Consider the following 26,067-nt stretch of genomic DNA (forward strand, 5'->3'; position numbering starts at 1 on the left):
TTAAAAAATAATGTATTTATTTAGTCCAATACTGATTACAAATATTATTTGATTTGATTATTGTGTGAAATTGTAAAATAATAATAATAGTAATATATAATTTGACAATAAATTAATTTAATTTAATTGAAATTAATTCCTAACAGTTGAAATTAATGAAACATAAACTACCAGTCAAAAGTTTTTGAACAGTAAGATTTTTTACGTTTTTAAAGTCTCTTCTGCTCACCAAGCCTGCATTTATTTGATACAAAGTACAGCAAAAACAGTACAATTTTGAAATATTTTTACTATTTTAAATAACTGTTTTCTATTTTAATACATTTTAAAATGTAATTTATTTCTGTGATTTAAAAGCTACATTTTAGCTTTGCCAGTCACATGATCCTTCAGAAATCATTCTAATATTATGATTTGCTGCTCAAAAAACATTTATTATGTTGAAAACAGCTGAGTAGAATTTTTTCATGTTTCTTTGATGAACAGAAAGTTTAGAAGAACAGCACGTATCAGAAATAGACATCTTTTGTAACATTATAGATGTCTTTATCATCACTTTTGATCAATTTAACTCCAAACTTTTTGAGTAGTATATTGTATAATGTTACAAAAGCTTTTTATTTTAGATAAATGCTGATTTTTGGATCTTTCTATTCATCAAAGAATCCTGAAAAAAATCTGCTCAACTGTTTTAAATATTGATAATGTAATAAAAAAATATTTCTAATCATATTAGAATGATTTCTGAAGGATCATGTGACACTGAAGACTGGAGTAATGATGCTGAAAATTCAGCTTTGATCACAAGAATAAATTACATTTTAAAATAAATTCAAATAGAGAGCAGTTATTTTAAATAGTAAAAATATTTCTAATTTTTACTGCTTTTGCTGTACTTTTAATCAAATAAATGCAGGCTTGGTGAGCAGATTGAAATCTTACAGTTCAAAAACTTATTGTAATTGTGTTGAGTACACAGCTGTGTCCGTCTGGGAAGCACGTCTGGTTTTTGGTTTGTGCAGTAATAGTGTAAAGACTCTTGGGAAATAAAATTAATGAACTTTAACAGTGTTTGTGCCTCCCAGAGAAACTGATGGTCGGTTTGATGAGTTTCATACAAGTTGAGATCAGTCACATGGTATTAGATGTGCGGGGTGAGGGGCGGAGCCCCCATGCATCATGTGATGGAGGTATCATGTGATTAGTATCAGACTGGTGTTTAAGTTTCGCCTGATCTGGTTTTGTAGGAATTTGGGAGGGAATTGGGCAGAGAGCGAGAGAGACCTCAGACATTCTTGGCAGTTGTGCAGTTAATGTGTGGAAGGAACCAGAAGGTGTTTTCTCACACTGCCATAATCCACACCAAAACTTTAACACCCGCTGATGGGTGAATAACGTACAACTTGCAGCAACAGTTAAAAAACACACTCCTGTATTTTTAAGATATGTTATGCATGGTAAACTGTAATATGGGCCGGTCCAACCTGAGAAGTAATGACTGTAAACCACACTTAAAATGAACAATGTGTAATGTATGTGACCCTGGACCACAAAACCAGTTTTAAGTCGATGGGGTATATTTGTAGCAATAGCCAAAAATACATAGTATGGGTCAAAATGACTGATTTTTATTTTATGCCAAAAATCATTAGGAAATTACCTAAAGATCATGTTTCATGAAAATATTTTGTAAAATTCCTCCTGTAAATGTATCAAAACTTAATTTTTAATTAGTAATATGCATTAGTAAAAGCTTCATTTGGACAACTTTAAAGGTGATTTTCTCAATATTTAGATTTTTTTTTGCACCCTCAGATTCCATATATTTAAATAGTTGTATTTCGGCCAAAAATTGTCCTATCCTAACAAGCTTATTTATTCAGCTTTTAGATGACGTATAAAGCTCACTTTCGAAAAATTGACCTTTATGAGTGGGTTTGTGGTCCATGGTCACATATGCAGTTCCGTTCAAAAGTTTGAGGTTGACAGGATTTTAATGAATGTCTGTTCTGCTCACCAAGACTGCATTTATTTGATCAAAAATACAGTAAAAATCTTATAGATTTTTACATTTTAAAATATCAGTTTTCTATGTGAATATCTGTGAAACTGTCATTTATTTCTGTGATCAAATCAGAATTTTCAGCATCATTACTCCAGTCTTCGGTGTCACATGATCCATCAGAAATCGTGCTGATTTGCTGCTCGAGATACATTTCTGATTATTATCAGTGTGTAAAACAGTTTTGCTGATTCATATTTTTTATTTTTTCAGGATTCTTTGATGAATAGAAAGTTCAAAAGAACAGCGTTTATTTGAAATATTAATATCTTTTGTAACATTATGAATGGAGGATTCCCTGTGAATGACGGGTTATGTGTTTGTGAATACGCTCTGGCTTTGCTTTAGCTTACATAAATGATTGAACAGTCTGGCTTTGAGCTCTACTGTTAATGGAGCCGCTTCTGACTGACTGAAGAGGTTTTGCAAACATTCAGCTAATATAAAAGAGACTGTGAACGCTTAGACCGCTTTAATTATTAACAGATTCTTGGATGAAACATATTTGGAATTTTTATTTTCTCAGTTGTCATTTTCGTTTTTGTTCTAGAACCGGTTTATTTTTTATTTTTTAATGATACATTATGTATTTTGGATTTATTTAATTTAAATCAGTTTTTGTCATTGTTTTCATAAGTAATATTTGCAAAGATTTCTTAAAGCTTCAGCAGGTTTGTGCAAAGAATTGATTACAGATTCCCAAAATAAAACAAGCTTTACATTGAATTGAAGAATGACAAGTGAGTGATGTTTCTTCATGGTCTCTTTTCACCTGTTCCTCTCTTGCAGTCCACACGGGGACGCTGTTTGCCAATATATTCGGCTGTTTGTCGTGGTTCTGTGTAGACGCATCGAGGGGAGTGGATTTTGGTCTGGCCATGCTCTGGTTCATGCTTTTCACACCCTGTTCATTTGTCTGCTGGTACAGACCTCTGTATGGAGCGTTCAGGTACACAAACATGCAAACACACACACATTGCCTTTATGGAGAATTCAGACTCTAACCATTTGCTTTCTTTCTCTCTTTCTATAGAAGTGACAGCTCTTTTAGGTTCTTTGTATTCTTCTTCGTCTATATCTGCCAGTTTGGCGTCCATGTGCTGCAAGCCATCGGCATTGCAGGTTGGGGAGCCAGGTGAGAAAACACACACACACACACACACACACACACACACACACCAGAATCAGACATAAACATTGTCAAAAGGGCAAAAACACTGACAACAAGTGATGCAAATGATGACCTCATTAAGCATTTCAGTCTTTTTTTTCCAATACTTTCTAACTTTTAATATATTTTGAATGTAAATTTGTCTTTATAGGTAAAAAGTTGCTTGGATGACATGCTGATTTTTAAAAGGGTAAAAAACAAAAATGCTCCCATAAATGGGAAAAATTTGCTTGGAAATCAAATCTAGGTGGAAAATAGTGACAATAAAAAATTTCACTTTCGTTCACTTTCGCTCGTAAAATCACGTCGAAAACATTTCCATAACCTTGAAATTGAAAGAATCATATTTGTCTTATTTTTGTGAGTTAAGCACATTTAAATGCCTATTATTAATCATTAAAAAATAGAGTTGCATTACATGCTGCTTAATTGTCACAGAAATGTAAATGCCAACTACACAAAGTTTTTTTTTATTTATTTAATTTTTAATTAAAAAAACATTACTTTTGTGTAGAATTTGGGGAATAACATGACATTTTGCACAAAAATTTAGCTTTTCTTTAAATTCTGGGGAATAATATGAGCTTTTGAGAATCAAAATGTGGCTTTTCATTGGATTTTGTGGTATAACATGACATTTTGCATAAAAAAAATTGCTTTTCTTTGAATTCTGGGAAATAATATGAGCTTTTGAGAATCAAAATGTTGCTTTTCATTGGATTTTGTGGAATAACATGACATTTTGCATACAAAATTTAGATTTTCTTTAAATTCTGGGGAATAATATGAGCTTTTGAGAATCAAAATGTGACTTTTCATTGCATTTCGTGGTATAACGACATTTTGCATAAAAATTTGGCTTATGGATTTGGATTTTGGGGTACAGTACGACATTTTGGGAAACATAATTTCACTCTTCATTAAATTTTTAGGGTATAATCCAACCTTTTGTTAACAAAATTTGAAGTATAACATAACATTTTGCATTAAAAATTGACCCTTTTCTTTAGATTTAAAGGTAAAACATGACATTTTGCATAAAAACAATTGGATTTTCTTTGGATTTTGTGGTATAATATGACCTTTTCTTGGCGAGATTCGCCCCAACTGTCATCATACACGCTCCGTACTGCAAATGAACCATCAGAAGACGTACATCAGATGTGACCGTATCTGCTTTACAGGCATATCAGAGGGCCTCTTTACCTGTAAATATATAAATATATGTATATATAAACCTGTATGATGACACAAAGTATTGACTGATTTTCCTTCCATTTCACGTGACTTTGCCTTCCTGCATTACTTTTAAATTGTAAAATTGTGAACAGTGTGTTATGAAGACTGATCCTTTGTTTGTGTCTGTAGTGGCTGGATCTCAGCGCTGACCGGGTTGAACACAAGTATTCCCGTCGGCATCATCATGATCCTGATTGCTGCCCTCTTCACCGCGTCGGCTGTCATCTCTCTCATCATGTTTAAAAAGGTGCTTCAGCTTAAACGGTTCATAATGTATGAATATAATATGTGGTTCACCTCAAATGCACTTACATAGACTTAAGAGCTGAACCAAAACTCTGGTGTTCTTGTTTTTCAAAGCTAAACTATACAGACAAAAATTAGAAATGTTGACTTACTGAAATGAAATGTTTAATTGTAAGTACTAAAATGGCTAAAACTGAAACAAAAATAAAGTTAAATAGAAATATTCAATAAAAAGCTAATACTGAAAATATAAATATAAAACTAACTTGATTAACTAAAATAAAAAAATGTAAGTTGAAATGTTTAAATTAAAACTAAAACTACAACAAAAACAAGTTAAATAAAATTAAAGGTAAATGTGGAAAAAAAACTAATAAAATTACAAAATCACTTAACACTAAAACTTACACTAAAATGAAAAATGTGTAAAAGCTAATTCAAAATGTTAATAAATACTTTAATAGTACATACATTATACAAAAATAACACTGAACCATAAACGCATTGAAATATGCTGTTTACAGTTTAAACATTCATGTCTCCTGTTGTTTCATTTTAGCCAGGTTAGATGTTATAAGTGCCTGTATTTAGCACTATATGTAAGTTGAAGTATTAAAAAGTTTTAAATTCTAAGTGAAATACATATAAAGCTAAATAAACTGAAAATATAAAAATAAAAGCAATTTTAAAATACTTCAATAGTACATTAATAATAAAATAACACTGTTTTAGTATTATTAATACTAAATATTACTAAATACAAATGTTGCTTTTCTCTAAATTGTGCCTTTTGTATAACAAAATTTGGCATTTCATCGGATTTCAAACTATAACATGACATTTTACAATAAAAATAGTTGCTTTTCTTTGGATTTCGTGGTATAACGGCATTTTGCATAAAAATTTGGCTTATCTTTGGATTTTGGGCTACAATATGACTTTTTGCTAAACAAAAATTCACTTTTCTTTGAAGTTTTGGGGTATAATACCACCTTTTGTTAATTTTTGTTAACAAAATTTCATTGGATTTTAAAGTATAACGGCATTTTGCATTAAAAATTGTTGCTTTTGTGGTATTATGTGACATTTTTAAAAATGTAAAATGTTAATAAATACTTTAATAGTACGTTAATAATACTAAATATAATAAAAAATAATTCAAAAACAACATTGGATCATAAACACATTACAAGTCTGTCCATTTGAAGGAGTTTTAGTTGGTTTTACAGCTAATTCTCATTTCATTTTAACCTGTTTAGGTTAGTAGAATCAAACTTGTGTTTATTTGCAGGTTCATGCGCTGTACCGAACCACCGGCGCCAGTTTCGAGAAGGCGCAGCAGGAGTTCGCCACCGGAGTCATGGCCAACAAAACGGTGCAAACCGCCGCCGCTAACGCCGCCTCCTCTGCTGCCCGGGGAGCCTTCAAAGAGCAGATCTGATTTGCCTCAGAACTCCAACTCCGCCCATGCTACTCTGACCCCGCCCTCCGCATTCCTCCTAACTGTCTCTACAGCCAATCATCAGCTCGGACTGGCTGTTCAAGACCACACCCACTCTCATTGACTTAATGCACTCCTGTGACTGACTGAGACCCCGCCCACAGCCCCTCCCCTCCTGTCAATCAGCAGGTGTGCTCGCCTGTTCTTTAGCTGGAGTGTGTGTGAGTGTGGAACGCCTGTCTGTGTGTAAACAGCCTAAAGAGTCACTTTATGTGTTCACATCACTGTCGGGTGTGCGTTGTCCCTGTTAAACAACAGGAAGTGATGTCATCCAATGTCCTTTTGTGGGATCCAAGGAAAAAAAAAAGAATGGTTATGCCCTCACAGGTCTGTCTTACTGATCATCTCGGTCTGAAACGCTTGCAAAATCACGTCGAAAACATTTCCAGGTCACAATTAACCTTAGAATTGGAAGAAAATCATATTTGTCTCATTTTTGTGAGTTAAGCATACTTAAATGCCTCTAAAAAATTGCATTCTGCTTAATTGTCACAAAAATGTCATAATGCAAATGCCATGTATGCAACTTCATGTTGTGCATTAAAAAAAAAGTAGATTTTGGGGTATAACATAACATTTTGCATACAAAAATCAAATATTTTCTTTGGATTTTGGGTTATGATATTACCTTTTGCATAAAATTTTTTGCTTTTCTTTGAATTCTGAGGAACAATATGAGCTTTTAAGAAACAAAATGTGTCTTTCCATTGAATTTTAGGGTATAACATGACATTTTGCTTAATAATACAACCTTTTGTTAAACAATATTTCGCTTTTCTTTTAATTTTAGGGTATTATATGACCCTTTGATATAACAAAATTGGGCATTTCATTGGATTTAGAACTATAACACGACATTTTGCATTAAAAATAGTTGCCTTTCTTTGGATTTTGTGGTATAACATGAAATTTTGAATAATTTAGGGTAAAATACAACCTTTTGCAAAACAAAATTTAGCTTTTCTTTACATTTTTTCAATATAATACAATCTTTTGTTAACAAAATTTGCCTTTTCACCGGATTTCGAACTATAACACGACATTTTGCATTAAAAATAGTTGTTTTTCTTTGGATCTTATGGTATAACATGGCATTTTGCATAAAAATTTAGCTTTTTTTTGGATTTTGGGCTACAATACAACCTTTAGCCAAACAAAATGTTGCTTTTCTTTAAATTTTTGGGCTATAATATGACCTTTTGTAGAACAAAACTTGGCATTTCATTGGATTTCAAACAATAACACAACATTCTGCAATAAAAATAGTTGTTTTTCTTTGGATTTCATGGTATAACATTGCATTTTGCATAAAAATTGGCTTATTTTTGAATTTTGGGCTGCAATACGACCTTTTGCAAAACAAAATTCACGTTTTCTTTGGATTTTGTGGTATACCACGACATTTTGCATAAAAACAATAGGATTTTCTTTGGATTTTGGGGTATACTGTGACCTTTTCTTGGCGAGATTCGCCCAAATATCGTCCTAAACGCTTCGTCCTGCAAATGAGCCGTCAGTACACGAAGATGTCCGATCAGATGTGACCGTAAACACTCCACACGCAACTCAGAGGGTCTCTTTACCTGTAAATATATAAATATATATATATAAACCTGTATGATGACATAAAGTATTGACTGATTTTAAACATATGAATGATTTTGAGGCTTCCTGGATTCTTTTTTCTTTCTAACAGAGTTGTTTTGGAATGGAAACTAATTCTTAAAAGCGTGAACCACTCAGGATACGTTCCTGCACATGCATGGGAAGCTTGCCGAGCTCTCTATAGGATAAACTGGAAAACACTTTTAAAATCACAATCAAAATCCGTGCATCGCCCCCGAAGCGCACATCGCTAACGGTGTAAGACTGTGCCGTGCTGGGCCGTCCTGATATCGGATCCTGAATCATATTGTCCGTCGTCATTTGTCGGTTTGAAGCGTAGAGCTTTTTAAGTGACGTTTGTTTTCCTCTTTTTATCGACTGGAGCAGAGAACCTTGTAGCCTTGGTTACTGTCGCCAAGAGACAGCCAAGTTTTGCGATTATGGGATATGCATCAAGATGCAAACTGATCTTGATCTTAACCTTTCAGCAACACTCTGTGTGTGTGAGCATGTGTGTGAGAGAACAAACTGTGTGCGTTCATCACTTTATTTTCAGTATTGAGTTTGTTTGAAGTCTTTATAATTTATACATTTAAAGAAACAGTTCACTCAAAATAGGTGGGCACCCTTTTTTGGGTGAACTATTTCAATATGTTCCTTTTTTATTTAAAATCTCATTGGGTGTGTCATATTTGTGTTATAAATCTTTTTTTTTCAGTCGTGTACTGTTCTCTTTACACTCTCAGCGTGCGTGTGTGTGAGTTACTGCAAGTCGTTCTTCCTTTTATAAATAAATTTCAACAAATGGCACCTGAATGTTCCTCTATTTTAGTTCGTTTTGAAACGCTTTCATTTAAAACAGGAAAAAAAACAACACAAGAATCTGTTGGGAGTGCGAGACGACAGATAAACTGACGTGACCTCTTGTGTTTGGTGCAATGGATCGTGGCTTTAAGCTGTCTTTTTTTAATTAGTGATGTTAGTTAACTTAGTCGAAACACTGATACGTGAGGAATGGATTGAAGAAAAAGCATCACTGGTTGTACCGCTACTACTTCACTGACCTTATTTAAAAACAGACGCGAGGGATATTTGTATATTTTGTATAACTAAAAGGAACGGTGGCCTGTCGTCCTGAATTTCATTGTACTGTACAAATGCACTCCTGTCTCGCTCCCTTAGTCGCATGTTGAGTAGTTTGAGTTTTGTATATTTATTGTATTAACACAAAAAATAAAATAAAAAACAACTACATAATCTGTGTCTTTTTATGTGTTGTCTTTTATTTCTGTAAAATATATAAACATATATGTTAGCTTTCTGGATTACACACATTAGCAGGGTTTGTACAAGTGCTTGGAGTACTTAAATTTGACATTTTGAGACTTGAGGCCTGGAAAACCCTTGAAAATAGCAAGGGTACTTGAATTATTCAAATATATTGTTTAATATATTTTAACGCAAAATTCAGAAAACATACCTTTTTTGCTTTTTTTTTTTTGTTAATCTCATACAGCTAACGAGCTAAGCAAGTAATAGTACAGACAGTGTCATGTAAACATGGCTAAAGACGTGAAAAGAGAAACAGATGAACCGAATCAATTGAGTGAGTCATTTACGCTTGAACCGCTCCGATTGATTCAAATTCGTGACTTCGATTATTAAGTCAAATTAAAAGAGCCACACATGTCCTAATTTCACTAACATCGCTTGTAATGATTTTAAAAAACACACAAGTATTTGATGAAACGGAGCTTTATGTAACTCCGAATCATTTAAACATTGCGTCGCAAAGATGATTCACTGTTTCGAAGCGCTCAATCATTTGACGCGTTCCAATGTGTATATTATCCACCCTATTTGCCCTACATAGTATTGAAAATTACTACTATTTAGGATGGATAGTATGCACACTGGGATGCAGGCCGGGACTTCAATTCGCGTATCGCGAATCATTTGATTTAGATCGCGACTCCGATTCGCGTTTCGGGAATCGTTTTGTTTAGATCGGAACTTCGGAGCGGGTTTGTGAATCATTTCGCGAAATGAATAATTCGATTCACGCAATAATTCGAGTCCTGATCTGAAATGGGCAGTGTTGGGGAGTAACTAGTTACATGTAACGGAATTACGTAATTTAATTACAAAATAAATGTAATTGTAATTAGTTACAGTTACTGAGAAAAAATACGTAATTAAATTACAGTTACTTTTGAAAAATGCCAGGGGATTACATCTGAATTTTTTTCACACATCCACCCCCGCTTACAGATTTCATTGACTTAAATGACTTAAATTGCATTAACTGCTCTAAAATGAAACACCAATTCAGGAGTTTAGGACACATGGTTATTCGATAACTGTTTTATTTCCTATTTGGGTTTATGCATAAACTTGTTTGTTCCAAGGCATTGTTAGATGCTAATGTTTTCTGTCATAACTATGCAAACATTTGATTTCAAACCCAGTATCATAGCTATTAAACTTTTTCTTGCTATGATGTTATTTATGTTATGATCTTGTTATGACATATAGCGCAACTGCGCTCACGGTGACCCGAGTTCGATTCCCGTCTCGAGGTCCTTTGCCGATCCGCTCCCCTCTCTCCTCGCAGCTCTTTCCTGTCATCTCTCTACTGTCCTATCACAATAAAAGGCATAAAAAGCCCAAAAATATAAGTTAAAAAGTCTGAATTTGTGGTGGCTGTGCTTTAAATTAAATGATTACACAGCTCAGACTCTTTCGGGGCAACTTAAGTCAGTGCTATATGCTTGATAAATTTTCTTGGCGGAAACTTTGCGTTTGGTTAGCTAATAAAATATTAAAGCTTAATTCAATATTATGTGGACAATTTCTTAATTCTGTCATCCTGGTATCGTGGACTTGCTCTATTGTTTCATACAAACGCAGCTGCTGCCATTTTTTTTTGTACATTGTAATGGATTATAAGATAACTAACAAACTAGTACTACTACTTAATTATTTATGTGGTGAAATGTTGTGTAAGAAAAGTGTTATGACTGCACTGTATCCCTAAAATGTCTAGTTTGAACTTGCCGTTTGCTAGCAACTGATTTCTTCATGGAAGCTTTGCGTTCAAATATTTCAACTCAGATCAGTGTTGATAGAAACATCTAAATAATCTATCAAGCAGCTGTGTAATAAGTGAGATAATGTACATTCAGCCAGTTGTTATCGCAAAATAAAGATGTATGTTATCCCTTACTTATTATCATCTTAATTCAAGTGATAAAGGATAAAGTTTGACAGTAATCAGTGTTAAGTGCTACTGTAAGGTTAACTCTGCCTGGTTTAAATGTTTCAAAATCATTAACAGTTGAAAATATTAGAAATTTAGAAAAGTAATCAAAAAGTAATTAAAAGTAATAAGTTGCATTACTTTAATAAAGTAATTGAAAAGTTACACTACTTATTACATTTTAAATCAAGTAACTTGTAATCTGTAACCTGTTACATTTCCAAAGTGACCTTCCCAACACTGGAAATGGGTTCGCTGTGTTTTTTTTTTTTTTTAGATTTTAATTTATTTTAACAGTAGAAAACATCAAACCATTAAGGCAGTACAGATAAAAAATAAAAACTAAAAAAAGTATAAAAATACAGAAAGTACAAATACAAATTCCTTAAGAAAATTAACCGTGGTTTTACTATAGTAAAAGTGTAGTAACCATGTTTTTGTATAACCACGGTTTTACTACAAATACCATGGTTTAACTTTTGTTAGTGTGGGAAAACCATGGTTAATTTGTATTTACTATATTAAACTATCATTTTTTGTTTGTTTTTTTTGAGTAAGGTATGTGTTGCCAGGTTAACAAAAAAGTAGCTAATACATTTTCGCCTTAGATGACAAAAAAAGTAGTGCTTAAAGTCATTAAAAGTCATTTTACACTATCTGTATGAATCCTGTATTGGGTAATGTAGTCTAATTACTTTTTGATTACTCTTAGATTACTTCCTACGTAACTTGTTTATCAAATAGACATGAATGGGATTATTGTGGGCCGATTACAAAAATTACATCATGAAATGCATTAAACATTACATTACAGCAGGGTTTCCCAAACTGTATGAATTAAAAAAAGGAAAATTTAAAAGAAAAAGAAGAATTTGGGTGAATCAATAAATTGTAAATCATAAAATCAATTTAAATCAATTAAAACATGTATTGCAACATGATTAGAGAGGTTATAATAAACATTGTGTCATGATAAGAAAACATCTGTTTGTTGTTTCACATTAGAAATGAGCAGAAGGGAAAACACTTTACTTTTGGTTAAATAAATACTGCTTTTTCATATGTCATATCAACCTGTTGACTTCATTTTATCTTGAATAAATAATGTTAATCATCTTTTAATGACGCCTGCCCCCTCCAGGACGATTATAGAACCTCTGTCTAAAGCTTTACACAACACTGTGCAGTTATTTATGCATTGATATGCTAAAAAACTATAGCAAATGTGATCATGAACACTTGGTTTAATGTTACACAAAACTCCAAAATCCTCAGAGCTCTTTGAGACTACAGAAACAAACGTATTTCTGTCAAAATGGATATATTGGATCGAAATGCTGTTGCACAGTCATCTAATTTTGAATGTGTTATAATTGTTTCATGTTTATTTGAATTTTATATACATTTTGAAGACTGAGAGAAAAGACTAAAGACTATTAAAAACTAAAATTCAGCAAAAAAAAAAAAAAAAAAAAAAAAAAAAAAAAAAAAGAAAGAAAAACTGAGAGGTGAGGTGAGGTAAGATGTGAATCATAAAGGTTTCGTCCTCTAGAGGGCACACAGTCTCGGTGACTCAGAAAGCGGGCTCCTCCATTGAGCTGCATTAGAATCTCCAGGCGATTTATTTGACTAATCGGCTGACTTTTCCACATTAAAAGCTATAAACGTTTAGATCTATTGACTACAAAGATTAGTATCGCAGATAGGGCTAAAAGCCCCTGAAGAACCTTTAAAAAAACAAAGCGTTGTTATCCCACAGCCACATCTGATTGAATCAGCCACACCAGCGTTGAGAAAAGTAACACGTGTCACGTGATACTCTGTTGCGCTTTATCGGCGGTCTGAACAATTATTTACACCTGAATACTTACCTAGATAAAACTTAATAGCGATTGACTTGAAAGATACACAGTAATGAGTGCAAATAAAATAATTATTATTTATACTCACCTCAACTGACCAATTAGAGACAACTATTGCGAAACCCCGCCCATTCGCGAAATCCGTTAGGAGTAAAACAATTACGTTTTCTCTCGGCAGAGAGCGATACTTCACCATTATTCAAAATTAGACTCATAAACTGACCAATTTTACTTTTGGAATGAATTTTGCTGCGATAATTGATAATTGCTTCATGTATATTTTATTTTTATATACATTTTGAACGCTGAAAGGCAGTAAAGACTACAGTAAAGACTAAAATTCAGTAAAAACTGAGGTGAGGTGAGGTAAGATGAGGCATAAATCATTAAAATTTTGTCCTAGAGGACGCGCAGTTTCGGTGAATCAGAAAGCGGGATCCTCTATTGAGCTGCATTACAATTTTATTGCGGACATTTCCACACTAAAACGTATAATCGTTTAGATATATTAACTACAAAGATTGGTGTCTCAAATACAGATACAAATCCCCTGAAGAAACCTCTCAAAACAGTACATCTGATTGAATCAGCCACACCAGCGTTGAGAAAAGTAACACGTGTCACGTGATATTCTATTGCGCTTTATCGGCGGTCTGAACAATTATTTATACCTAAATAATTACATAGAGAAACTTTAATAGCGATTGACCTGAAAGATACACAGTAATAAGTGCAAATAAAATAATTATTATTTATACTCATTACAGCTGACCAATTAGAGACAACTTTGCGCCACGAAACCCCGCCCATTCGCGAAGTCCGTCATTTCTCTCAATAGAGGGCGATACTTCACTATTCAAATTAGACTCATAAAAGTGTATTACATAAAAACTGCCTGATTTTATATTTACATTAATTTTACTGAGATTAGTTAAAAATTTATTAACTTTAAGAAATTATATTGCTAAAATAACTATTATATTTTTATATCGATTAAGCATAAAATTACTTGCATATTATTTCATTATTTATGTGACACCTCTTTATTTCGCTCCCAGGACACAGAAATACAAACTACAGCAAAAGCAGAAATTTTCCCTCATAGTTTGACTGTAAAATGAGTCACACCTTTCTTACCTGGGCGGTCACGTGATCGCTGAGGAATGAGCTGCAGTCTTGAAGTGTGTCCGTTCAAAGAGGAAAAAAATAGCCAGCCTCCATCCCAGTCTGTGTACAATGGGTTTGTAGGAGAAAAGCGTCTCCTCGTCCGACCAGTTTTTCCAGTCTGATTGAGAACACGCACCGAACAGCTCTTCCACACCGACACGGAGCGAAACATGGAACATTAAAACGCGCAAAACACCTTCAAGGATTCGCACAAGAAGATCTGAGATCGGTAAGGTATGTTTGACTTCTAAAATACGCTTTTTAGTGGTTTATATTGTCGCAAACGGTGTTGCTGAAGGTGTGTCACGCCTGAGTTCCTCAACTACCTGTGTGTGTTTTGATGGAGAAACTCTACAGCCATCCACACCTGCGTGTTTGTGGAGATTTATAAGGTTTTATCTTAAGAACATGTGTTTTAAATCTTATAAATGTTCTTTAATAATTCTTAGATTTAGTATAAAATGTTTGAAGAATCATGTGGCAGTAGCTGTTGGTGTTTCATTATATGTTCTTGCGGTTGGCATATAAAGCTTTAAACAATTCTGTAGCCTTTATTTTAGTTTTTAAAACCCAAAAGTTGCTCCAAGTAAAGTATTAGCTAATACAGTGTTTTTTTTTGTGCATATGATGACATTTTATGAACAAAAATCAGTTTTTGCTTGACATCTGTGCAGTAAAATTACAGTCGTATGATTTTATTTACTGTTTAAAGTGATTATTTCATTCTGATTATGCACAAATGACTTGTCAAACATACTTTAAATGTCCCCTACATACTTTCTGAGTCCCCAGTTATAAATTCAATTAATGTTTACATGCCTAAAAACTAATGGATTCACAAAGTAGGCTTTTATTTGTTAGTTTTGTTTGTTTACAAAGTGTTGGGCTCTTTTGGACCCCAAATGGAAGGAAGTCAGAAATCAGAGCTCGTGTTTTTCTTAAAAGTTCGGTGTCATTCATGATGGAGGTGTTCATTTCGTGTCTTACTGTAAGTCACTCTTTCCGTCATGTGTCGGATGGGCAAGTGTCATACTGTAGCACGTCTAAAATTGGTAAATTTATGTTTTTTTTTAAAAGACATAATGTTTGATATTATAGCAGATTTACTTTATAATCAGAGAAAAATATGCACGTGAAATTGTCAGAGTTTTAGCATCTTTTGCAGAGCAAAATTTGCATGTAATATTAATATCTGCTGGTTATTATTAATCAGGGTTTTCAGGGTTGTCTCGGAAAATGTAAAATTGTGATTTTTTTTTTTAGGCCTGGAAAATTCACTGAAATTAATGCAATTTGTATTCATGCGTCAGTAGTGAATATAATTTTTTGTACACTGAAAAGTGTTTGTTTATTTATTAATTTTTTTGAATCTGAATAAGCTTTTTCAGAGGTAAATGCAACAAAAATACTGAAAAAAATTCTGTCTTTCTGCTTCCAAATTTTTATGTTTAATTCAATGTGTTAACTGCCAATCCTTTGTAATTAATTATGAAATTTACTAGCAATTTGTAAATATTTTTTAGTGTAGTTATGCTCCTTTGTAATGAACTTTAATGTAATTTTGTAAAACATAATAATGTTTGAAATGATACCAAATTTACTTTATAATCAGAGAAAAAAATACAAATTAAATTGTCACACTTTTAGCATTTTTTTTTTTTCAGAGCAATATATGCATGTAATATTAATATCCGCTGGTTATTATTAATCAGGGTTTTCAGGGTTGTCTCAGAAAATGTAAAATTGTAATTTTCAGGCCTGGAAAATTAACTGAAATTAATACTATTTGTATTCATGCGTCAGTAGTGAATATATTTTTTGTACACTGAAAAGTGTTTGTTTGTTTATTTATTTAAGTGGAATAAGCTTTTTCAGAGGTAAATACAACAAAAATACTAAAAAAGTCTCTTTCTGCTTCCAAATTTTTATGTTTAATTAAAAGTGTTAACTGCTGTTTTATTGTTATTAATTATGAAATTTACTAGCAACTTTTAAGTTATTTTTAAACCAATTTTTAGTGAATTTTTTTTTAGTGTTTTAGTGTAGTTATGCTTTTTTGTAATGAAGTTTAATGTAATTTTGTAAAAGATAATAATGTTTGAAATGATACCAAATTTACTTTATAATTAGAGAAAAAGATACAAATTAAATTGTCACAGTTTTAGCATTTTTTTTTTTCAGAGCAAAATATGCATGTAATATTAATGTCCACTGGTTATTATTAATGAGGGTTTTCAGGGTTGTCTCGGAAAATTAACTGAAATTAATACTATTTGTATTCATGCTCCTGTAGTGAATATAATTTTTTGTACACTGAAAAGTGTTTATTTATTTTTTTGAAGCTAAATAAGCTTTTTCAGAGGTGAATACAACAAAAATAAACAAAATATGCATGTAATATTAATGTCCGCTGGTTATTATTAATCAGGGTTGTCTCAGAAAATGTAAAATTGTGATTTTCAGGCCTGGAAAATTCACTTAAATTAATACAATTTGTATTCATGCGTCAGTAGTGAATATAATTTTTTTGTACACTGAAAATTTTGTTTCTTTGTGTATTTATTTATTTATTTGTTTATTTATTTATGTATTGAAGCATTTTTTGAAGCTTTTTCAGAGGTAAATACGACAAAAATACTGAGAAAACATAAATCTTTCTGCTTCCAAATTTTTATGAATTATTATTTTATTATAAAATTTACTAGCAATTTTTAAGTGATTTTTAAATCATTTTGAGAGTAGTTATGCTCCTTTGTAATTCAATTATATTACTTTTTTTAAAAACATTATTTGTTTGAAATTATACCAAATTTACTTTATAATCAGAAAAAGGTGCACATGAAATTGTCAAAGTTTTAGCATCTTTTCCAGAGCAAAATATGCATGTAATATTAATATCCTCTGGTTATTATTAATCAGGGTTGTATTGGAAAATTTAAAATTGTGATTTTCAGGCCTGGAAAATTCACTGAATTTAATACAATTTGTATTCATGCTTCTGTAGTGAATATAATTGTTTGTACACTGACAATTGTTTTTTTTGGTTTTGTTTTTTAATTTTTTTAAAAATTTTAATTAAAATTATTGATTTATTTAATAGTAGTTTTTTGAAAATGCAGTCTCTCTAAAATGATTTCTAAAAATTTCACTAAATTTTCCATGTCAGGAAAATAAATAGAATCTGAATAGAGTACATGTTAAACAATTACATTTTTGTTTTCTACACTGTAAAATGATTTTTCAAAGTTGCAAATAGAATGTCTATTTTACAAGAAAATACTTCAAATTTTCACATTTAATTTAACGTTTCACTTGCCATTTCTTTTTAAAACAAAGTGTCTTTATAAAAGTCAAAGCAAATGCCACTGGTAAATTTAGAGGAAGTTTCTATTTTAGTGTACTGTACGTTAGGCCATTGAGAAGCAGTTCTGGTTACGGAGCCAATCATGTGTAATCATATGTAAACGTGCAACAAGCAGACAGTGAGTTATGAATGAATGGGGGTGTAAAGCATCACCGGTGGGTTTCTTCTCTCTGTTGAATGGCTCTCCTTAGAGAATGTCTGGACGTGTTTTGACTTGATCGCTGTTGTTCTGAAATGCATTTTGTTCCGCCGTATGTAGGTTAAATTTAACCGCCTCTGTTCTGAAAAGGGCCGTGTTACTCACTGAACTGGTTTCTTCTGTGTCCAGAAGGACTGCAAACATTGTGAAATGGAGTGGGTGCGGTTTCTATTGCTTTCTCTTTGAATTACAGTTTCAATTTGAACGTTTGCAGCAGGTTCATTTTGGAGGTATAGCTGATAAACACCTGCTCGTTTAACATATCATTTACGTTTATGCGTTTGGCGGATGCTTTTATGCAAAGCCTGCACTTACTTTGGATGCAAGGTATACATTTAACCAGTTCATCCTTTTTCTGGGAATCGAACCCTTGACTTTGGTGTTGCCGGTAGCAATAGAAATAGTCATTTTATATGTCGAATGGTAAATGTATTGATAGAATACCTGTTTTCACATTCATCAAACATTATTTTTATGACTGATAACCAGTATGATGCTAACATTTTTACAGCATGTGTGAAAAACACCACAGAAAAACGTTATTTTAGATTGTAAATGAGATCATTTAATCATAGTTATTTTAATAATTACGGTCATTAGCTAACCCATGTAATGGTGATAGTTTTTATAAAACGCTTGATATATGTAGAGTAATATTTTAGTAAAATTTTGAGTAATGTTGTTAATTAGTTTCATATTTATATCTCTCATTTTCCCCAAAGGTTTAGTTAAAGTTTTAGTCATTTTGTTGTGTGACTTTTTTTTTTCAATTTTAATATGTCTGTAATTTTTAAAATGTTATTTAATTTTTATGAATGAATAATATTATATTGGATAAATTGTATTATTATATATTATAATAAAATAAAATAACTGTGATTTTTATATACAAGTTTATATATATATATATATATATAATAATAATAATAATAATAATGATAATAATGATTATAATAATGATTATAATCATATAATAATAATGATTTTTATTTTTTAAATTTTAATATGTCTGTATTTTTTTATGATTTTATTTAATTTTTAGTTTTAGTTTTTATTATAAATGAATGAATGTTATTATATTGGCTAAATTGCATTATTATATATTATAATAAAATAATGTAATTGTGATTTTATATATGTTTATATACAAGTTTATATAATTTTATCTACAAATAAATCTAGAATAATAAACACAATAATATACAATAATATTAGAAAACAATTATATATAGAAAACACTCTTAGCAATGCTATTTTTAGTATTATAGAGGTATTATTATAATTTTTAGTAATACAATTTTAGTTAGTTTTTATGTTAGTTTTCAGTTTAATTTCATTTTACTATTAGTCCAGTTTTAGTCATTTTGTATTTTGTTTTGATTTTGTATTTTTTTTTTATTTGTCTCTTTTGTTTGTATATGTATTTTTTTTAAATTCAGCTTTAGTTTTCCTCTATATTATAACATTTTAATTATTTTAACTAACAAAACATTTTTTTTAGTCAATAATAAGAACCCTGCACCATAGTACTGTAAAAAGAGTTTGCATAAAATATTTGATTTGTTCTTTGAGGCGTTTTGTGATTTACATTTTTTTGTATAATGATTTCTAAACTTAATTGTGTGTTCATCTTGTTGATAAATTGTTTTGTTTTGGTTGTAATGGGTTCTTTTTCTCAGTAGAAGCTTTAAGCGAATCTATTTGTCAGACGATAAACTCAGATCAGTAAGCTTTGTGCGTTTACATATTCATTTATGCAGTTTTTCAATAACATAGTCATTATTTTAAATAATTTTGAAATCCTTCAGGGTGATACGGATCAGCGTTTATTTTGCTGCAGTAGTGTCTCAAACCAGTACTGTGTTAAATGGCATCATCAGGTGTGATTCTTAAATTCCCTGTAGTTCATTTGTAGGTTAAATGTGCATGATCGAAAGCACTCCAGACGTAGTTTAGTTAGTTGTGAGTCCAACATCAAGTGCATGGTTAATGCATGAGTTATCCGTCCCGGAAGACCCCTGCACATCTCCGCCATCTCCGGTTTCTGCTGTCCTCTAGTCTTTCTCTAATTGGAGGATACTGTTACCCATAGTGCTCTAGTAAGCATTAGAGGCCAAACACATGTAGTGGAGTGTAACACGACTCAATTGTGTTCTGTAAGCAGACGTGGGAAAAGTTCACCTGTGTGGATTGTTGCTAAACAATGTGCTTTGGGGGAAGACGAAGACAGACTGTCAGCTGTTTACTTTGTTAATGCATGTTCCTGATCATATTATACACGATTCATCCATGTATGTAATTGCTTTTCACCATTTAATCAATTTTTGATTGATAATGTGAAGTCCCACACTACTTTTTTTAAAATTGTAAATAAAAAAGTAAAAAAAAATTAAAAAAAGCTTAATACAAAAAAAAAAAAAAATTAAAGATTTATGCACATCCTGGCCTTTCCATGCTGCATTTTTTCATGCAGTATGCCATATTTTGCTTTAAAAAAATTGTAGAAACAGTTCACACTCAGAAATTGCTAGTAAATTTAAAAAAAAAAAAAAAAAAAAAAAGCAACTTATAAATGAAACTAGGAATTTTTGAAATTGGAAAAAGTGTGTTTTTTTTTTTTTTAAATAAAAATTAGTATTTTAAAATAAAAATAAGCATTTTCAACATTTTATGCACTTCCTGGCCTTTCCATGCTGTTTTTTTAATGCAGTATATACCATATTTTGCTTTAAAAAAATTGTGTAGAAACAATTTTGCACTCAGAAATTGCTAGTAAAATTCAAAAACAAAAAAGCAAGTTATAAATTTTTGAAATGGAAAAAGTTTTTTTTTACCTTTTTCCCCATTTCTAATTAAGTGTTAAACAAATGCTGCATTTTTTATGCAGTAAATACCATATTTTGTGTGTAAAATTGTGTAGAAACAATTGCACTAGAAAATTGCTAGTGAAAATTAAAAACAAAAAAGTTTCAAGTTATAAATTAAACAAGGTTTTTTTTTTTAAATGCAGTATATATACCATATTTTGCTTAAATTCTGTAGAAACAATTCATACTTAAAAAAGGAAGTTATAAATTAAACAAGGAATTTTTGAAGTGGAAAACTTTTTTTTATTTCTCATTAAGTGGTCAAATTATATGAATTTGTAAATGCCTGATGCTGATGTCAGTATCTAGAAAACAAGGAGAATGATAGATTTTAGTTGCGAAATTGCTCAAATTAAACAGATATTTTTGTTGCACACTTTTTGTCACAGTTTTCTCAAGAATTTGGATTATTGTTTATAGTGTAAATGATTTAGAAATGACCCAAGGAAGAACCAATGCAATAAATAATTGCAATATGTGGATGGAAGCATAAATAATGTTACTGGTGATTAAAATGGGTTATTTACATGTAATATTGTCATAGAGAGCTTAGTTTTATAGATTACAGGTTATTAAAATCAATTGCATTGATAACTAATAGATGCGACGAACTGTATAATTTCCATTTCTTTGACAAAATATGCTTATTTACAACTAGATTCATGTGGTCCAACACAGAGCATAGAAAACACTTTCAGAAGAGCCTGTGAGACATCGCTTGGATTTAAGAAGTGTGACTCAAAGATACTTTTCCCAAGATGCCTTGTGCAAATCACTGGATTCAAATTCTCACCCATTTGCTTTACAAGTCAGGAAATTCAAATCCTAGAGTAGTGGCCTTGCAGTTCTGGTGAGTGATTTGCTTGTGTTGTGTTGGAGGGAAAGAAGATTTTACTAGCACAACCTGAACAAAAACTTGAGTGAGACTCTCGAAAACACTAAAATATACAGACCAGAAGGTATTTGGTGAGAAATATTTAATCTGGGAAGCAGGAACATTTTCTTGATGCACTCTAGATTTAATCTCATTGCTGTCTAAAAGAAATAATAGAGATATTACAAAGCTTTACCTCACGGGGACATGCTTTGTGCATGCATGCACCAGTCCATCTAGCAAAACTTATTTCTTTAAAGTGAATCATCCTGCCAGAACAGGCATTGCCACTTTCATGAAGATCCGATCGAGAAGTCTTGAATCAGATCGAGCCCTTGGTGTGTTTACAGCTCTGCTGCTTTCTTAGACAAATATTAAACTGAATTTATACCAATGAGTGACTGTTAACGGAGCAACGTGGAGCAGAACAAAGCTTCATTTGATTACGATTAAGGCCATTAAGGACTCTTACGGTCATTCTTTTAAATAACCATGCACTGAAAAATCTGACAGAAGCATTTAATTTATAACCAAAAAAGAGAACCGAAGTGACTAGAACAAGAAACTGGAAGCATAATGCATAACTGGAGTTAATGCATAATTCAACTAAACTTGCTTTGATGGCTGTTTTTCACTTGTAGGAGGTCAAATCCAAGATCCAAGTGTTTTATTGGATATCATATCAGTTACAGGTCATAACATTAAAAAAAAATCCATTTCACCCATAATTTTGCACTGCAATTTAGATTATTTATAATCAGTTAACAAGTGATAATGAAGCTGATAACTCAAATTAACTTGCATTGTCAAGAGGAAACAAACTCTATCAATGATTGGCTATTTTGAACTATACGGTGAGCCTATTATTTATACAGCTGCAGCATTGAATTTGTGTAAAGCATTCATAAAACCATGCGACAGTTTACGCAAGACTAGATTTATGATCATTTTAGCCAAATTTGTCCTTGCCTGTGTTTCATGAATTAGGCCAATTATTATAGTGTTGAGGTCAAAAGTTTTCATACACCTTGCAGAATCTGCAAAATGTTAATTATTTGACCAAAATAAGAGGGATCATCTAAAATGCATGTTATTTTTTATTTAGTACTGACCTGAATAAGATAATTCACATAAAAGACGTTTACATGTAGAGAGAAAATAATAGCTTAATTTATAAAAATGGCGCTGTTAAAAAATTTTCATACGCTTGATTCTTAATACTGTGTTGTCTGAATGATCCACAGCTGTGTTTTTTTGTTTAGTGATAGTTGTTCATGAGTCTCTTGTTTGTCCTGAACAGTTAAACTGCCTGCTGTTCTTCAGAAAAAAATCCTACAGGTTCCACAAATTGTTTGTTTTTTTCCGCATTTTTGTGTATTTGAACCCTTTCCAACAATGACTGTATGATTTTGAGATTCATCTTTTCACACTGAGGACAACTGAGGGACTCATATGCAACTATTACAGAAGGTTCAAACACTCACTGATGCTCCAGAAGAAAAAAACATGCATTAAGAGCCGGGGGGTGAAAACTTTTGAAAAAATGAAGATGTGTACATTTTTCTTATTTTGTCTAAATGTATATAAAAAAAATCATTTAGTACTGCCCTTTAGGAGCTACAGAATATACTTGCATGTTTCCCAGAAGACAAAATAAGTCAAATTTACCCTGATCTTCAAATTCCAAAAGTTTTCACCCCGTCTCTTAATGCATGGTTTTTCTTTCTGGAGCATCAGTGAGCGTTTGAACCTTCTGTAATAGTTGCATATGAGTCCCTCAGTTGTCCCTCAGGGTTCAAATACACCAAAATGCTGGATAAGCAAAGAATTTGTTGGACCTGAAGGATTTGTAACTGTTTAGGACAAACAAGGGGCTCATGAACAACTATCCCTAAACAAAACAAAAAAAAAACACAGCTGTGGATTTAGGTAACAACACAGTATTAGGAATAAAGCATATGTAAACTTTTTATATATTCAACTATTATTTTGTCTTGTGGACTATGTAAATGTCTTTTATGTGAAATATCTTATTCAGGTCAGTACTAAATTAAAAATAACATGCATTTTGTATGATCCCTCATTTTGGTAAAATAATTAAAATTTTGCAGATTCTGCAACGTGTATGTAAACCTTTGACCTCAACTGTATATACAGTATAAATACATAAATATTTTTCAAAATTTCTCTATTGGAATGACTGTAAGCAATACAATATAAGATGGAATTATATGCAGAAAAATAGAACAATATATTATTTTTGTTTATTATCTATTATTGTTACGTCACAATTTTAGAGAGAGAGAAAGAGAATATACGTGACCCTGGACCACAAAACCGGTCATAAGGGTCAGTTGAGATTGAATAAATACACTTTCCATTGATGTATGGTTTGTTAGAATAGAACAATATTTGGCCAAAATACAACTGTTTTAAAATTTGGAATGTGAGGGTGGAAAAAAATCTAAATATTGAGAAAATTGCCTTTAAACTTATCCAAATGAAGTTCTTAGCAATGCATATTACTAATCAAAAAATAAGTTTTGATATATTTACGTTGGGAAATTCACAAAATATTTTCATGGAACATAATCTTTACTTAATTTCCTAATGATTTTCGCCAAAAAAATCAATAATTTTGACCCATACAATGTATTTTTGGCTATTGCTACAAATATACCCGTGCTACTTAAGACTGGTTTTGTGATCCAGAGCAAATCAGACAAATGCCAGGTTATGCCAATATCAAAATGTCATGAAAAATCCTTTTAATCTCCATAAAGCAACTCAAGAACCTTATATGGCCACAAATGGATATTGACGTGGAGAAATTTAGAAAAATTGTGACGTAAACACTGGATATAGAGCCTTTTGTTTGCATTTGTATAGGAAACATTTCTTTCAGACTTCCCTAACCACTTGTACACTGACTGAACATCATCGTTACTTATTAAATAACAATAAAACCTCTCTTCCAAACTGCTTTTGTACACCTAACCAAAGGAAGATAAGGCCGTATGTATTTCTCTTCTCTGTCGATCCTGACGGCAGTACGATGTTCGCTGAAGCTGCTCCTCTCAGGTTGCACAACAGCAGGTGAACGTGATCTCAAAGGGATCCCTGTGTTTTCTCCTTCCCTTTTTTTCTCGAACCTTCCCCCACGTGAAAAGGTTTCCATAGCACGAGACCTTAAACTCGTTTCCCTAGACCGGCAGACTTTAGAAGCACCTGTGCGCTTGTATTCACATTACGGCAGACCTGCAGACGCTCTTTGTGGTCGTGGGCGGTTATTTAGTCTGTTGAATGGGTGTCTTTGTTCTCATCGTCGTAGAATGGAGAGTATGCGTTGACGTGTGTAATTGTACGTCGGTTCGCAGTGTAGATCAGGATTGTTGGATAGTGTCATTCACGGAACAGGGAAGAGTTGTGCTAGATAATTTTTTAGTGACTGTTTTTTCCCCTTTTGACATCTCCAACACAAACCCACAGGTACAACTCAGGTGTGTGTTCAAAACCCGAAGGTCTCTTATTAAAGCATTCCAGAGATACTTGACGTTAAGATGTTGGCATGCATTGAGAACTGGTTTATTACATTCAGTGAATATTGAGTTGAATGGCACTTAACTCATTAACACAAGCTGTTGTTCACAGATAAAAGCAGGTTTTTGAGCTGTGATGGTATGAATGGTTTAGTGGACGGCTGAAGGGTTTAATTGTGCGTGAGTGGGTGAGATCTCGTTCTCACCTGACGTGTTGTTCAGGAAATATCAGAGTGAAGTATGCTGTACATGTTCATACTGTAGCTGCTACAAATAGATTTAAAGGTCAAACACGTCAGCTGGGAACCAGTTCTAGTTTAATACATTTTTTCATTCTAAACAGGGGTGCACATATGTTAGCAAGCTATTATTTTGGCGGGTTGTCGGCAAGTAAGCGTCAGTGAATGAAATGTCATGTTTTTGCGTTGTGCTTTGAAAACGACAGCGAATATAGTCTAGAGTTATGCTTTCAGTTTGATTAGAAAGCTTATACAGTATTACATTTTCTTATTTTGCTCGCACGTGCTGACTTGCGCACCACTTATTTGCACTCCTGATTATAAATCATGTTTTCAGCAAAATAATTTGTGTAAAATTGAATGATCATTCTATCCATCTATCTATCTATCTATCTATCTATCGTTCTGTTGTTCTTTTGTTCTATAATTATGTTCTACTCTTTCATTCTGTTGTTCCATCCATCCTTCCATTCATCCATTCGTTGTTCATTCTATCATTCTATTGTTCTGTTGTTATTAGGGATGCACCGATATCACTTTTAAAAAAGTATGTTGCACCCACTAGAAAAAAAATATAAAAAATGATATCTGCTATCTATCTATCTGTCGTTCTATTGTTCTATCGTTGTTTTCTTTCTATCTGTTGTTCCATCCATCCATTGTTCTATCATTCTGTATCTATCTGTTGTTCTATCGTTATGTTCTTTTCTTTGGCTCTGTTGTTCCATCCATCCATCCATTGTCCTATCGTTCTATCTGTCTGTTGTTCTATCGTTCAATCTATCATTCTGACGTTCTTTCGTTCCTATCATTATGTTCCATTCTTTCATTCTGTTGTTTCCATCCATCCAGCTATCCATCCATCCATTGTTC

At 32.2% G+C, this 26,067-nt stretch overlaps 2 protein-coding genes across 2 annotated transcripts in view; both read left to right on the forward strand.

The window, feature by feature from the left end:
- scamp1 (secretory carrier membrane protein 1) overlaps positions 1-9,081 on the forward strand; it is a 33,578-nt gene extending 24,497 nt beyond the window's left edge. The window contains exons 6-9 of the mRNA XM_051093275.1: positions 2,852-3,011; positions 3,096-3,197; positions 4,602-4,719; positions 6,010-9,081. Coding sequence (XP_050949232.1) covers positions 2,852-3,011; positions 3,096-3,197; positions 4,602-4,719; positions 6,010-6,159 — 530 coding nt within the window. The 3' untranslated portion in view covers positions 6,160-9,081. The remainder of the gene's footprint in view (positions 1-2,851; positions 3,012-3,095; positions 3,198-4,601; positions 4,720-6,009) is intronic.
- A 5,035-nt stretch (positions 9,082-14,116) lies between these two features.
- atp8b1 (ATPase phospholipid transporting 8B1) overlaps positions 14,117-26,067 on the forward strand; it is a 46,796-nt gene continuing 34,845 nt past the window's right edge. The window contains 1 exon segment of the mRNA XM_051093763.1: positions 14,117-14,346. The gene's annotated coding sequence lies outside the window, so the exon portion shown is untranslated.

The sequence above is a fragment of the Labeo rohita genome, chromosome 21 (genome assembly GCF_022985175.1).
Source record: "Labeo rohita strain BAU-BD-2019 chromosome 21, IGBB_LRoh.1.0, whole genome shotgun sequence".
NCBI lineage: Eukaryota > Metazoa > Chordata > Actinopteri > Cypriniformes > Cyprinidae > Labeo > Labeo rohita.